Source organism: Camponotus floridanus, unplaced genomic scaffold, assembly GCF_003227725.1.
Source record: "Camponotus floridanus strain SB8 unplaced genomic scaffold, Cflo_v7.5 scaffold41, whole genome shotgun sequence".
Taxonomy (NCBI): Eukaryota; Metazoa; Arthropoda; class Insecta; order Hymenoptera; family Formicidae; genus Camponotus; species Camponotus floridanus.
Window position 1 is genome coordinate 1072766 of NW_020229559.1, and position 16249 is coordinate 1089014.

At 32.5% G+C, this 16249-nt stretch overlaps 1 protein-coding gene across 4 annotated transcripts in view; it reads right to left on the reverse strand.

Moving 5' to 3' along the window:
- The window catches only part of LOC105258839 (basement membrane-specific heparan sulfate proteoglycan core protein), a 193992-nt gene that overhangs the window by 174337 nt on the left and 3406 nt on the right, over positions 1–16249 (reverse strand). For all 4 annotated transcript variants that reach the window (XM_011270376.3, XM_025411650.1, XM_011270374.3 and 1 more), the window contains exon 2: positions 3634–3755. In XM_011270376.3, coding sequence (XP_011268678.1) covers positions 3634–3733 — 100 coding nt within the window. In that variant the 5' untranslated portion in view covers positions 3734–3755. The remainder of the gene's footprint in view (positions 1–3633; positions 3756–16249) is intronic.

The following is a 16249-nucleotide window of genomic DNA, read 5'->3' on the forward strand; positions in this document are numbered from 1 at the left end:
TAATCCCGCGGACTGTGTTTTTTAATCTGAAAGAACACGGGTACGCCGTTGATTACATTGCATAGCAATCTTAGTTTTTATCGCGTCTCGAGATTGGTGGAGGTGTCGGCCGTGGATTGTGCACCCTACCGCAATGGATATCGAGGTCATACTTGCCGACGAGCCGACCTCTGCATTATACTGCACAGCATCATATATAATCGAGAAAAGTAAGAACGCGCGAATCGGTCGACAAGAGAAAGAGACACATTTGTGCAAAATTTCAATCCCTCGTCATCAACTTATATATTACATGTCGATCATTCATCAAAAAATTCTTTGTACCTAAATTTTTAATACATATTTCAATATATAATATAAAATACATTTTTGTACAAATATAAGCGCTAAAAAATTCTGTAAATATTGTTAAAAAAATTAATGTAAATTATTAATAATAATTTACATTAATTTAAATTATTATTTGTTGTTGAAGTGGATTGTATAAGTAATTATCTATTTAATTATTTATCATCGACTTCAACACCAAACATTAAACTTTCTAAAATTGACATCAAAATAATAGTCTATATTTGTGCCACAAGTTCAGCGAATGTTACATTGATATTTTGTGGAATAAAATGTGGAGTAAAAATATTGGGAAAATATCACTTGTCCAAGTGATAACAGAGAAGCTTTATAAAAAAATTCGATTGCATCGACTAACTACGTTAATCGACAGCGGTGATTCGCTGTTTTAATTAATAGTCTAGGACGGATGGTATATGTATAATCAAATGTTACTGGATCGGAAAAGCATCCATATTGGAAAATAGAACATCGACGTGCTAATAACGATGTGACGTATAATGATGTTGCCATGTCTTTGCAAATCCAGTAGCATAACGCGTGCGATCTACTGATCCTCATCACGGATCCTCTCTTCAATTTCAGAACAATATGTGGAGCTTTAATGTTTGTGTGCCTGTTGGTTAGCGAACTGTAGACGTTGTATTTATCACCTTCCTCGCTCTTCACACTCCGGCAATAATTAATTACTTCGAAAGACCTTTTAAGTCGTATTGGTCGCGACGCAACGTAATTATCGCAAATAGTTTCATAATGACGTGAAATTTATGCACATTGTAACAAACTTATGTGGCGTTATTAAGACATATCTAATGTTTCAAGATTTTCCATAAGTCTTCTGATAGGAACTAACGATATCAGTGAAAATTATACATGCAGAATGAATCGATATAATTAACTTTTACTTCCAATGTTACTGTCATTTTTTACTTTTCGATTGAAATACTCTATATTAATAAAAATAATGAAAATAATCATTTATTTCCAAAAATTTCCCATAAATCTGCTCTTTCATTATTCAAAATTACAACAGGTTTAATTTAGAATAATTTATTTTTCATTAGTTTCATATTTTGTAAAAATATTTATTCAGCTATTATGCAATTTGTAAAAAAATATCTACGGTCTCATAAAATTTCAATTCTAATTTTTAATTTTTTATTTCAATCATTTTATTTACTCTCTTACAAGCGTTTTTTAATAATTAAAGTTATAAAAGATGTTTGTAGCAATAATCAAAGTAATCAATATATGTAACATAATTGAAGCATAAATTCCAGAATATTGTAATATATATTAGCAGGATAATGTTAGATCTTCGTCCAACAATTACTAAATTACACTAAATAGTTCATGCGAAATCTAGGTTAGCTTCTTCTCGAAAATTGCTCCGCTGGGAGACGGCAAATGAGAATCGATCGTTTCATTAAACTCTCAGTATGAAAAAAGAACTCTACGGTAAAGTCATTCACATTGAAACCAATACGGACCGCTCGGAAAAATAAAGTGCTCAGATTCGCACGGTAATGAATCAATCGGATTACGCACAGTTTGCGAGCACAAATTGAAGCATTGCATGATGGAAATCAAGGAACACACAAATGCTCCGCTTATCAACCGGGACATTGTACGTGATTGAAGAATGCAACGTTGAACAATGTTGTATGACACAGCTATGTAAAATCCTCGAGATAAAAACGTAATGTTATGCGAAATGCGTGCGCGCATACATATATACAACGAATATCCACCGTTTTCAATGCAAAATTAATGGTTTCGTAAGTAATGAATGAAAATTACGCTTAAAAGCGCACCGATTCCCATTCCCCAAGCTATCTGGAAAAATATGAGAGCATCGTATTGCGGATTCGATAGTCGAATTAAATTCTGCGAGAGTTATCTACGAATTGATCTGCTCTTAGCTTAATTTCACGAACATATAAAATTTAATGAAAAATTAAACCATCTATATCATCTCGCATTTCGAAATGCCGATTAATTGCGTACAGTTATAAGTAGCGTTTTGTGTAAATTGTGCCAAATAATTAAAGCAATAAATTGAAAATAATTGGAAAAGCTGTCTAAGTTGAAATGGGACGAAAGCTGCTTTCTCGCTTATTATGTGCATATATATATGTAATTAAAATAGCACAATGATAGATTTAATCTATGATAACTGTACAGTTTCATAAATTAAATTAAAGAAATATTAGTTATTCAACGTGCTCTAATTTTCTCCATTAATTGCATTTAGTTAAGCGTCTCTAATTGAAACAGATGTGCTAAAATTAAAATGAAAAGAGAGAAGCTGATTATATGTATCGCATTACGGAGTATTTTAATTATTCACTCTATTTCTCACGAACATTGCAATTTTCTCTCTCTTTCTTTTTCCTGTCTTTTCCGTCTCATGTCGATCGGAAAAGTAATCTAACGTGTCAATGAGAAAAATCGCGCCAACGAGATGGACGTCCCATTTTTCGGAACGATACGTACGCGTTACTCGTTCTCTTGGACAGATTCATTCACTCGCCGTCTGATTCGGCTATTTTCTATTTGCTGCTTTCGTGAATATTTCATTACCGCTATTTCCGGCATTCACAATAGTTATTATAGATTAACATTATTTACTGGAATATTATTATACTACATACTTTTATTTTCCTAATTATTCTTTTCCACGATAATTATTGAAAATGGTACAAAGCTGATGAGAAAAATAATAAAAGAACTAAGATTATTTATGAGGATTTATAATCCTTGTGCATTCATAATTCACAACAAAATAGTTACGTATGTTTATATAATATGATTCACACATTTATTACTTATGACATGAAAAACCTTGAAAATATCGAGACTGCTGTTGCAGCCTGTTAAATTGTTTATTAATTTCATGGATGTTGAATGCATCAACTTTAATTGATAAAGGCCGGGGCGCGTAACATTGCACGAGTTGAATCCATTAATAATCATGTAAAATAGCGAGGAAATATACGAATGTCACATACAACAATTCGATGAAAAAGATTTAATTTCCGATACAGTACCATGTGCGGTTGTAACGATAGCATTTCCAGTGCAATAATACTTTGTTCGCACATGATATCTCGTTAAAAAAACACACTGCTAATGAAAGTATAAATAGATATATTCATCTCTCAGTACGTAGCAAAAAATTAATGAGATTCCCGATCGCGACAACAGGAAATATCGCTAAATTATGATGAATGAATGTGTCGTAGTGCAATAATAATCAACTGCATTGTCAAAGAAGTTACTCACCAGTTTTCACAGTTGGAGATGCTGACGGTTGTGCACACAGGACATGCGTGCTCCCTAAGAGCGCCAAAATGACGCGAAAAAACTTCATGCTGATCATCATGAGTGGTTATTTCATCAAAATCCTGAAACACAAAAAAGTAATAACTTCCTTTATTTCCCATAACTGACAGCCGTTAATTGATATAAAGAATAAGAGAGAAAAGTTTATAATTATTATTAAAAAAGATGAATAAGAGAAAAGATGGATTAAAGAATAATAAAGTTAATAGATAACTTATTTATCTTTTATAATTAGTTCTATTGGAAATATGATTACACACACACATTTAATATTTATATATAATACATAGAATATATAAGAATTATTTTTATAAACATATATTATTATATTTAAAACTCCATTCTAACTAAAAATAAAATAATGTCATTTAATAAATTATCACCAACAAATTATTTTATTTTATTTTTTCATATATTTGTTTTTTTTAATTTATATATTTTTACAATTAGTTATTTTCAGTACAAAGCACACGTGCTACGAATCGTTCATTTCAATGTTTATTATTTTAGATATTAATTTTTATTATCATTTATATATAAATATTAACAAATTTATTTAACAATTATTATAACAACTTTATGTAAATAATATTTTTTAAATAATTTCTAGATCTTCAATTAAATCTAAAAGCTCTCCTAAATTTCCCCCTCTTAATAATATTTTTCTTATTCCTCAAAGTTCTTCTAATAATTCGCCAAATAAATTTTATATATTATATATATATATATATATATATATATATATATATACATATATTTTATAACACACACACATATGTGTGTGTGTGTGTGTGTGTATTATTTATTATATAATTTTATATATATAATTTTTTATGTATTATATATGTTTCATCTTTTCGATCATATTTGTATTATTAATTATAATACTATTTTCATACAAGACATATTAATTTTTTTTAAAATATTTTTAATACATTTATTTTGAGTAATTTTTATGTTTAACATATTTCAACAATAGCAAAAGTAATATACCGTGAATGGACCTATCCGCCGCGATCCCAACACTTGAAAAAATATATATAATCAAAATATATAATATCTGCAATAACAAATTGAAATTTAATTTAAATTTTTCATGAAAAAGAAGCAATAATAAATTTCGAGTAAATGACTTTACAATATGTGTCTTTTGTAATAATAAATATATTATGAATTCTATATTATATTTTACGTTTGTCTTAGAAATAATTTTTTAATCATTCTTATAGACAAAGATAGATATAATATATTTATTCCTCCGTATTGACTCTCACTCCAGATACAAATCGATTTCATTATAACGTTTTGCACTAAAATAAATGGAAACACCGTCGCGAAATCGCGTCGCCTCTTTTTCTTTCATACGATATTGCCGTAAGGGAGAAAAAGTGAAACAACGATAGCATCGTCTTATCACGAAATGAGATTCTGATACCGCAATTCGATCGTTGCGTGTTGTCGCTTCGGCAGCGTAATAAGGATGTGATGAGCGGTAAATGTGAAAGCGGGTGTGAAACGCGAGCGCGCTAAGATTTATCGGAAATTAATATGCTACGAAGCATGGGGCGAGAAATATCTGGGCGTCGTTTATGGAATGCGTGGAACGAGGATAGGAAGAGAATTTAAAATAGATTTGCTCGAACGAAAAAATACTCGCCATCGTCATCGTCTGTTCTCCTACCGGGGCTTATCACCGTTAAGATAACAACGAGCTTGTGGAATGGGCCGTACAAAAGCGACTAAAGCACATTGATGGTCGTTGTTAAGAGGATGGAGGCAGAAACTCGCAGCAGGGGTAGCTCGATGGATCTTCTCACTAACGGGGGAGGGTGGGGGATCAAGCATTGTATCCCAGCAATCACACCTACACACAAACGCCGACTACCATCGACACTTGGATCCGCACGAGCTGATCCACAGAATGGATAGATCGCAGATAAGTAGCGATCTTGTTTCTGTCAGTTCAGTAATGTTGGCCCGACCCGGCTTAAAACGACAGAAGTCGATTGGTGCGACTTCGAGCGTGAATCAATGTGCTATGAAATGTAGTCTCGCATATCTCGAATGTATGTACGACTGCACTAAAGGTGCTTTTCAATCAACTTGACAATTAAACGCTTCTAACATGAATGATATATATATATATATATTTATATATTTTGATGTATAACTAGTCTTATTTTTAAATGCCCTATTTTTTAAGTAATAATTTTGATTGAGAAAATTTAGAGAATTTTTGATTGGAATATATGCGGTGCACTTGACAGCTCAATTATGTAACGTTTCAAAAAATTATGCGAATATAATACATTATTCTTCAATTTACGAGAATATCGATAAGTAACATTACGTGCTACATGTACACTTGCATGCATGATCAAATCCTTTCATACGACATCGAATATTAATTCGCTAAAAATGCATATTAATGCCACGAAATTATATATTCGAGATTCATTCGCTGATCGATTATTCACGATATCCTTCATTAGCGGAATGATTTATCACTTGGCCGAGATATTGCGTTGAAATTTCACTACCTTGATAGGAAAATTGAACCTTTAATGGTGACATATCCCGTAGTAAGAAGCCGATAAATAGCCGCAGCCAAATCCTCCCTCTTTCGTCTTTTCCCGCCCTTAGAAATCGCCTAAATCTACCGAGCGCTTGGCCGTATCAGAAACTCATTCCGCAAAAAGACGACTTCCCACACTTCCGGCGCATCCCCGAGAAAAAAATAACGTAGACGAAGCACCGGGGAACTTTGTAAAATACGAGTGCAATCGGTACTTCGTGTGCATCGCTGTGGGCGCTTGCATTCGTGACGGATCTACTCCGACTTGCAATCCTGGCGAAGCTTCACACACGGCTGACGAACGAGTGTCGGCGATTTATCGCGTTCATGCACATGCCATTGTATGTGTGCGTAAATGTGTGTATGTGTATGTGTGTAGGCGTGCCAATACTGTCGTAGAAAAGCGTATACACCTGCGGTAAATAGAAGGAGTGCAAGGAATTACCTCGAGCGTTACCACTCACTCGCCATCGAGTAACGAAACCCCGCTCGCATATCAAACATCTTTTCAGTATATTAGCTCCGAATTGTGTTGATTGCATTTGCTATTCTTCGCATTTGGAATACGAATTAGCTGTTTCTTAAAGGATGTTTGAAGCGCGATAAATGACATACTGCGATAAGAGAACTAATAAACATCTAAGATTTATATAACATATAAAATACTATAGTAAAATTATTTTTCTTTTATTTTTTTAACAAAATCATAAATAATGTAAATATACATATATAATGTATTCTTTTGTATTATAATATATATGTAATTTTTCAACTTTCCCTTATTATCTCGATTGTAAGATTAAAGAAGATGAAAGTCGATTGGCGATGAAAGGTTTGTGAGTAATGGGTATAACCGGGCTTCATTTATGTATGTACCAGCCTGGTGGAAGATCGTCGAGCAATAAAGTCGTCCCGAGACTATAAATCAGCAAGATGGGCAAAAAATTATGCGGTAAAGTACTTTCGTTTTACCAGAAAGGAGAGCACCTCCGAACAGAAAAATTTGCATTTTCTCTCTGCTTACTTCGCAAAAGCGAAAACATTTCACTGTTTCAATGTGAATAAAGAATATTTTCTTAAACTATCACAATATTAAGTTATACTAATACATGAATAATGATTACTTTTCAATCATTTATACAACATTTATACATTGATCTTACAAAACTTATATATTCAATTTATTTAAGTAATTTTTTACATATAATCACATATGCTCATTTTTTAAAATAATTTTTCATTCCTTAAACTCACTTGCTTTTGTCTCTACGTTATTAGAATTGCGTTTATTATTTCTACTGCTCTATAACATACATTATAAGATTTCCGAGATTTGGCAAAATATCTAAAGCCATACCGTGAGATATAGCGATTCTAACTTTTTGGCATTCATGCGTGGAATTCATAACGCGATACATAAAATGAATCTCAGGCAGCATTTAACACAGTCTTTGTGTTCTAGTTTATTTAATTTTGAACCGAAAGTTCCAGGCAACATTTAACCGTGCCAACGGCACAAAGTCGGTATAGCTTTTGCCAAGTACTATGTTATCGGTTTATATCGAGAAAAAGTTTCTAGTAATTCCAAAAGTCCGGAAACTTTATCACTGTTAAAAAAAAAATCCTTCTTTTGTTTCATATGGGTTACGCTTATCGATCTTCATTTACAAGTTACTTGATCGATGGTGAGTGGTAGTGTGTACGAAAGTGTCAGATAACCAGGGAGTAGATTCACTGCTCTCTCCTTACAAATCGAACTTTAAATTTAATATTTTCGAACACATCCAAGTGTCTGAAGTGAACTTTGTTCTCAATCTCATCTTCTTCCCAACTTTCCGAAAGTGGACTTACAAGATTGGAAAGACAAGAAATCTGTAAAAATAATTTAATTAATTATTTAATAATTATATTACGCCAGATTTTTATGAAACCTCGGGATCGTTTCGAAATTTAAATTAAAAATAAATATCACAGAAATGACACTGCGAACAGGAAAACTGTTCCAGACTGTTCATTCGCTGCGAAGTTTTACTTTGCAGTTTAGATTAAGGTTCGGATAAGCCGTCCCTAACACTAACCAGGTTAGGGTCAGATTGTTTTAGATTAAGATCAGACTAGCTTAGAACAGAGGTTGTGGGTTAAGATAGAGTCAAAAATTGCCGGTAATTTTTCTACAATCCTACTTATGTAACTATACATTTTTATGTACCTATATAAAAAAAAAAATATATATATATATATATATATATATATATATATATATTAAAATAAGAAAAAATTGATAAAGCGAATTAGCAGAAAATTTAATATTTAATAGAGCTGACTCAGTCTTTGTCCAACAACATGTGGGTTTCGTTCTGCGTTAAAAACGTTGAAACGTTCAACGACAGCCGACGATTTCACGCGTCGGTCCCTCGTCCTAAACAATATTCACTTTCCACTCTGTTTAATCCGCGCGAAATCACCGGCAATCACTTTTTTTTTCAGTCGCGCTGACACCAACCAGTCGCAAACGAACCATGCGGACATAACGCACTCCGGACTACGGCACAATCGCGGTGGAATTGCGGTCGACGTGGACGGTAGATAGGTATATATACCTGTAATACACACGTTGTGCCGGACAATTCGTGAATAAGGAATCTTTCAGGACGTGCATTTTTGTAAAATATTTTATGCGTGCCGCCATAATCACCCTCGTATTACGGTGCTCGCGTAGCGGAAATCAAGAAGGTAACGGGACAGGTTCTCGGTGCCACTCTCTGACAGCGCGACCGACCGGTGGTAGTTTCAAAACTGGAGGAGCGGAAGATCGGGAGACAAAATCCTTCTCTAAATCCCTGGAAAGCGCCAGACATCCTGGAACCTCTCGCGTCACCTATGACGTTAAAACGCGGCAGTAAACGGCTGCGAGGGTCGCTGTCGGACAGACCGAATAAAAGAATCAAAAGCAAGCCAGGGAGGAAGGGTGGTTCGGACGGCGTGTTTCTCGTAAAGTCGACTGGGTCTCCCGACTGCAGTTAGCGTCATGCATTTTCGTGCAGAAGAGCGTTAAATAACCGGTGATACGAAGAATTCGTCGAGGATGTGCCGGATTGTTTTTTGATGATGAAAGCGCAAATTTATGCCACCCGATAGTCCTCGTTATTTGAATACGAGTGCTCATTAGAATGTCGTTAAAAAAGAATCACAGCGACATTACTCGCGAAAAAAAACGTGATATGCGCAAGAATTATGTAATTCATAAGACCACTTAATCTCGTAAATTGATAGTGTGTGTCGCCCGATATACTTGTTTTATTTACGAACTCTTCCATTTTATTGCTGGAAATCGATTTACTGCGCATAAATGTCCAATAGATACCGAAATTTTCTTGTCATAATATCAATTTTCGGAGTAAGAGAACAATGTATTTTTCTAATATAAATAAAGGAGCACATATTCTACATCTACACTCGTATATTTATGAAATATTTATGTAATATTTTCATTTCTCTCTGCTTCCTCTGATTTGAGTCGAGACTTATTTCAAAATATTGATGTAACTCCGATAAGAAAATAATAACATGGGACATATGCATTTTATATTAAAATAAATGAATACTTGATTTATTTTCTCGAGACTCCCCACGTTATAACATGTAACAGAATCCAATAGCTATTACTTTGTTTTTCTGCTGATGATATGTGTTGAAGATTAGCTATTATATTTATTATTATTGTTACATAGAAACGAATAAATATTATATTTCGCATCTAATTATGCTTTATTTTTCGCTATTTCGCGAATAAGAAATGTATACATGTATAACTTACGTTCAACCGAATTAACCCAAATAAAATATAATATTAAAAATATTTAATATAAATATTTTTTATAAATATTTTTATAAATATTTTTTATATGTCCCATTTATTTTGCATAGGAAGAAGCCTATATCTTCCAAAGAAAATAAATAAAGTGAAGACATTTAAATACGAAAAAAATTAATCAAAGCACTTTAAATGTTTAGATAATTTGGGAGATTCTATTTTATAAATGCAATAATTTTAACATTACAGTCTAGTAAAAATCTATAAAAAAACGCGATTTAAATTCGAAAAACCTGAGAATAAACCACGGTCACTGCTTAATAAAATTAATACTGTATCATATGATAATGTAATCAAAATATTATTTTAATACTACTGCGAAATTGTACTACTATCTACCTTGTTTATCTCCTCGCTTTATACCGCAAATGTAAAACCTATCCGAGGCAAGTGTACGCAAAGGATACCGTACTACTCGACGATACGTGCATCCATGCTTGCGGTTGAACAAACACACCGATTCGCGATGCACGAGTTGAAAATCAACACTGTTGGCACGTGCAACGATGCGCCGTTTCGTCCACGCGTATCCATCCATCTGTTGTCGGTTGCTTGTCTGCCATCCTGTATGATTACGCGCGCGGTTGTAAAGTGTTGTTGACCGGACAATGAGCTGTCAGTCTGTCCACTCTTGCCCACGTCACGTTCGCATAAAATAATGCTCGCAACATGATATTGCCGTTAAGAAAGAATTATTCGCCCCACTTTCCCCGAGGAATGATCGTATGTGTTTCACAACAACGATAAAAGCTTCGCGACGAAAAATATTTTTTTTTATATTTGCCACATGTATGTTAAAAATAATTAATTTACGTATTAGATTAAAAATTTTTTAATTAAGTTAGATTAGAAATTTTTTATATATCTTAGATTAAAAATTTTTTAGATTAAAAATTTTTTATCTCATATATAAAGATAAAATATGATATTTATCGTCTTAAAGCTTGAATTTTTAATTATACACAAGCGTACGCAATTTCTATCGGCGAAGGAATACTTTAAATAAATAAATCGATGACATCTGACCTAGAACAAGTCTTTTCTTAAGCAAAGAGCTCGCCCATATCTTCTCTCCCCTAGCTCTCCTAGCGTTTCACATCTCAAAGCGTCAAAACATCTTTCCACTCTATTTTCTTACAGCAACACTTTTATCGCAAGATACGCGCATTTTAATTATTATACATCGCGCTGCATATCATTCAAAGCTTTCGCGATATTCAATTAAAGTCAGTTTTATTTTTTGCAATGCATCGAGCGTGATAGTCAACACGAATCATCATCTCGCGCTCGTTTAAAATGAATAGCGGCAGACAGGAAGACCCGCGGACTTGGTTGCCGACATTTATCCATACGGCACCAAGTATCTGTTATTTTAATGAATGCCGCGAGTACGTGTTTGTACATCTTTAACGAAGCATACGTGAATAAATCTTGGTTAAAACCGACTCTCGCGCGCAAGACTCATCCGGTACGATCCATCTACGCGTTATATCCTAAAAGAGGACTGCGAGATGAGAGTATACGCGAATTATTCAACGTTTTTTTTTTCAAAAGATTCTATACGGATGTATTCTCCATTTTTTTTCTATTATGCAATATTTTTCAATTTATTTCACATTTTTCATATTTTTCATATTTTTAATTCTATATTTAACTTTTATTCGTACAATAATACATGCTTTTTCATTAATTAAATATCATACGATTTTAGAAATAAAATTGTAATTATCTCTACGACAAAATATTTGTTTATAAAATATACCAAATTTATATGATTATATAACCATATGATTATATAACCATAATATTATTAAAATAAGCATTAAAAATTTGGAAACATTGTATTTCACGCAAAAAAACAATTGACTTTAATTAAAGCAAAAGTTTGAAAATAAATATTAACGCGGAAAAATCATGAAACGTTGAAAATTTGGATTTCATTAACGTAACTTTTATTAGATATAAAGTAGTGATATAAATTGTGCAATCGCGCACCTCAAAGTGTGTATGCAGCTTGTTACAAACGCGATGCCTATATCACTCATATGAGTCGCACATTAATCTTCTTCGAAATGGAAGGACCGATGTCACGCGCAGAGTTTCACAGGATGACGAACCGTTTCCCCGAAATATAGCATTTCCATTGATCAGCGTTCACTTAGTAGAATTCAGATTCGCCGTCTTCGCATAGAGGTATTGTCTGGCTTGAGGCCCGTACGTCACTAATGGGGGTATGCAAGACCCCAGATACCCCGGCTGCATGACAAATGCACTAATCGGCCTTCAGTACAGAATCGTTATGCTCGCGCAAAGCTATGAGTGATTACTTTGACCCGACGATGGCACTGCTTCGATGAATATTGAACGAAAGGCCGATTACATATTCCGTAGACGTTACCGTAATTTTACAGTGATGAGGGAAAGTAAGAACCTGGCTGAAGCTCGGATTTTCATACGTATTCGATTCGTTGCGTTTTAATTGAAAAATAAAAAACAAAATACGAAATATATGAATGGCTGTGTTTCTCTTGATAAGGAAAAATTTTATAAAAATTCCCTTCTTTTAGATTAATATAAATAATGCAAAAGCGGATATTTATCTCCAATTTTGTTTTACTATTTACATATAAATTTTTTTTACGTAGTCAGCTGTTTCCATTTTTTATCTTTCTCTCGGTTTCTTTTGTTATGTTAATCCATCTTACTTTTATGTTTAGTTCCATCTAGATATTAAAAATTTATTAGAATCTCCTCGTTCTCATAAAATGCTATTTTCCTTCATACGAGCTCTATTTGCGCATAATTCTGTTTCTTGCAGATTAGTATACGTTGGTATCAATCCACGAGATGGAAGTGTGATTAGGTAACGTTATTGCACCAATATGGAATCAAAATCGCATCAAGACTGGTTGCGCTCTGATACGTATAATGAAATATGGTTATTGATACAAATTGCCGCGGATACATTTTAGTACATATTTGTCACACCGAGAAAATTATTGCGACACCGATATTATTGGTCCACTAAATCATTGTTGAAGAGGAAGCAGAGGGGGAGGAAAACGTTGGGAGAACAGATAAGTTTATTCGACGAGATTGCGATATGGGAACACCGATCGTAAAATTCGAGGTGTGAGAGAATAGTAAAATCCTTGGGCTTAAATCAAACGAGGAAATATGCCATGCCGCCAAAGTAGCTTTTGGAAAAGTTTTTAAAGCTCGGCTTCAAGAATACGGGAAAGTTTCGAGGGCGATTTTTTTCGAAAATTGTGCACGTTCTAAACGTACGCGTACCTACATGGCCTTAAATTCGCTACAGAAATATATAAAAATACAATATTTTTATTCTATAAAAAACATGCAAAGAATCAGTTACATTTGATAAATATTTTAGAAAAGTAGAAGTTGATAAATATTTAGAAAAGTTCACATATTTCTCTCTGATTATTTCTATATTAAATATTTTTTATAAATACCTCTCTTATAAATAGATGTGCATATTAGAAAAATATTATGCAAAAATTTATTTCTCTTTTATGTCTGTCTTATTATGATAAAAATGGAAGTTTTCATCAATGTTCACAAAAGATGAGAGATTATTAAAATGGACGACGAGAAAAATATTTCATGCATTCTATATAGTTTTATTAGATTTCTTCATTCTTGAGAGATGTCCTATAATTTCTCTTTGAAATTTTTAAATAAATTTTTTCCTAGCTTTTTTTACACAATATGATTACTAGATTTTTACATAATATTATTATCCTCTTATTTAAAAAATATTTAACTGTGATATAATAATAACTCATCTGTCATTTTATTAATACATGCTTTATGTTTTAGATTATTGTTCTCTTTTTATAACTATACTATTTTTAGTCACATTTTATATAGTTACATTTCCAAAATACAATAATTTTTTATTAATTTAGACTACAAACGTATTCATGTAACTGTATAAATAATATTTTAATATTTATCTATAATAGTTTCGCAGTGTATTATATTGATTTCGTGCCTACAAAAATAAAAAAAAATTAAAAATGAAATAATGAAAACAGATTACGCGATAGTTCTCTTAAATTTTTTGTGATAACTAGAATATTTCATGAAAATACAAAAGCATACAAAGTCGAACCTCTTGTGTAAATTTAGAATTGAAAAATTTGTTTGTTAAAAAGATCAAGTTGTGAAGAAACATCATTTTTGATTTACAATTTTTTTATTAGATTTATGCTATAAGAATATTATTAATAACATTTCTGCAAAAATTTATAACAAGAAATTCTACATACATGTTTCTAATTAAAATATCACCAATACACTTCAAAATAATTAAAATAAATAAAAGAATTAAAATACAAAATTAAAGTCAACCATTTTTTTTAAGTTTAAGATATACTAAATTAATCTTATTTAACATGCTATTTTACTCATTAAAAGCCGTTGATGATTCCAGTTACAAAACTTGATTTTTATTCGCAGAACAACGAAGGAAACAAATAGAAATTGCTTCGTCAAAGTCGAACGATGACAAATGTCAGTTCTCAAGAAAGGGTTGGGAAACTCATTAAATGGGCCTGTCGATTGGCGACTCTCTATAGTATCATTATTATCGGGAGCATTCGAGTTAACTGCATTCGAGCATTCTAGGTGCCGACCTAGTCGCAAGCTTAACTATTTCCTCCCCTCCTTTGTTTCCGGGGCATTTCCGCTTCCGAGGCACCCAACCTCCGTCTGCGCTTCCATCAATCATTTCAGTTTTGCGCAAGATTCGCCCATTATTCGAATCCCTTTCTTCCATCTTCTTCCACTGCTTGCACCTTCCGTTCAAATCTTTTCCGCTATCTCGCGAAATTGAACGTTCAATATCTTCAATCTCTTGTATCATTTAAAACGACACGAGAAAGTTTTTCGTTTTCATAATTTATACTTGTAATATTTTTACTATGTAAAACTGTATGCATTTTTATTATATAAAAATATCATGGAACATTTTTACAAAATAAAAATGCAATTAATCTATATGCAAATTAAAAAGATACTCGTGCAAAATATTGTATGATGGACCGACATTAGTCGATATATTATCAAGCAATAAATAGACATTCGGCTACAATAATTATCAATATATTGTCAAATGTAATGCATTACACACGAGCGAACATATTTTCATTAAAGAAACTAATATCTAAAAAACAATGCCCTATCGCAAAGCTCGCGACAATGTATTAAAGTTACTGTAATTTAATGCAGCGGAGATTATTTCTAGCGATGTATTATGAAAAATGGAATACTGTGTTCTTTTTCTGTGACCGCGATTGTGCCCGCAACGGCAATTCACATATACACCAACCGCGAAGAGTTTCATCGCAGTTTGCCAGACCGTGAAAACTGCAAAAAATATCGCATCGATATTCGCGCACACGAAGGAAAAATCCTAGAAAGTATGTTTAGTGAAATCAATATCAATATCCTTGTAACTAAGATTATGGATTAACAATTAAGATTTATGTTTTTCACGCTCATATATAACAAATTTCTATTATAAATATCTCTGTCATAGAAAGTTTGTAACAAAAAATATTTAACCATTAATTACTGGTTAATAAACTTTTAGATCTAATTTGACTCTGCGATAGCACTTTATGAATTATCGAACACGCGCGAAAACTTACTTAACTTTGGAAATTTAATTTAAACTCCTCTATTTTATCACTATTTATTGCATGTTACAAATATAAAATTATTGTTTGTATAATATGCAAGTCCAGTAACTTTATTGATCGGAAATATGTATGTTATTTCAAATAATAGAAAAAATTGAAGCTAGACTTTTTTTCAGAATTTGCCATCCTATAGAATTTCACAAAAAATTGTCATTCCGTTTAAAAAAATAAAGTTGAACTTTAAATCTCCATTATATCTCCATCCACAATAAAACTATTGTCATCATATAACGTGTAATTAAAATCCGTAAACCCTTATATCTTCAATTTTGTTGTCATGGTTTAAAATAAAAGCAGAGATATTTTCGGTGGACGGAGTTAGTGGGCCAAATATACGCAGCGTAAAAACAAACATTGCGAATGAATCAATATGGAATT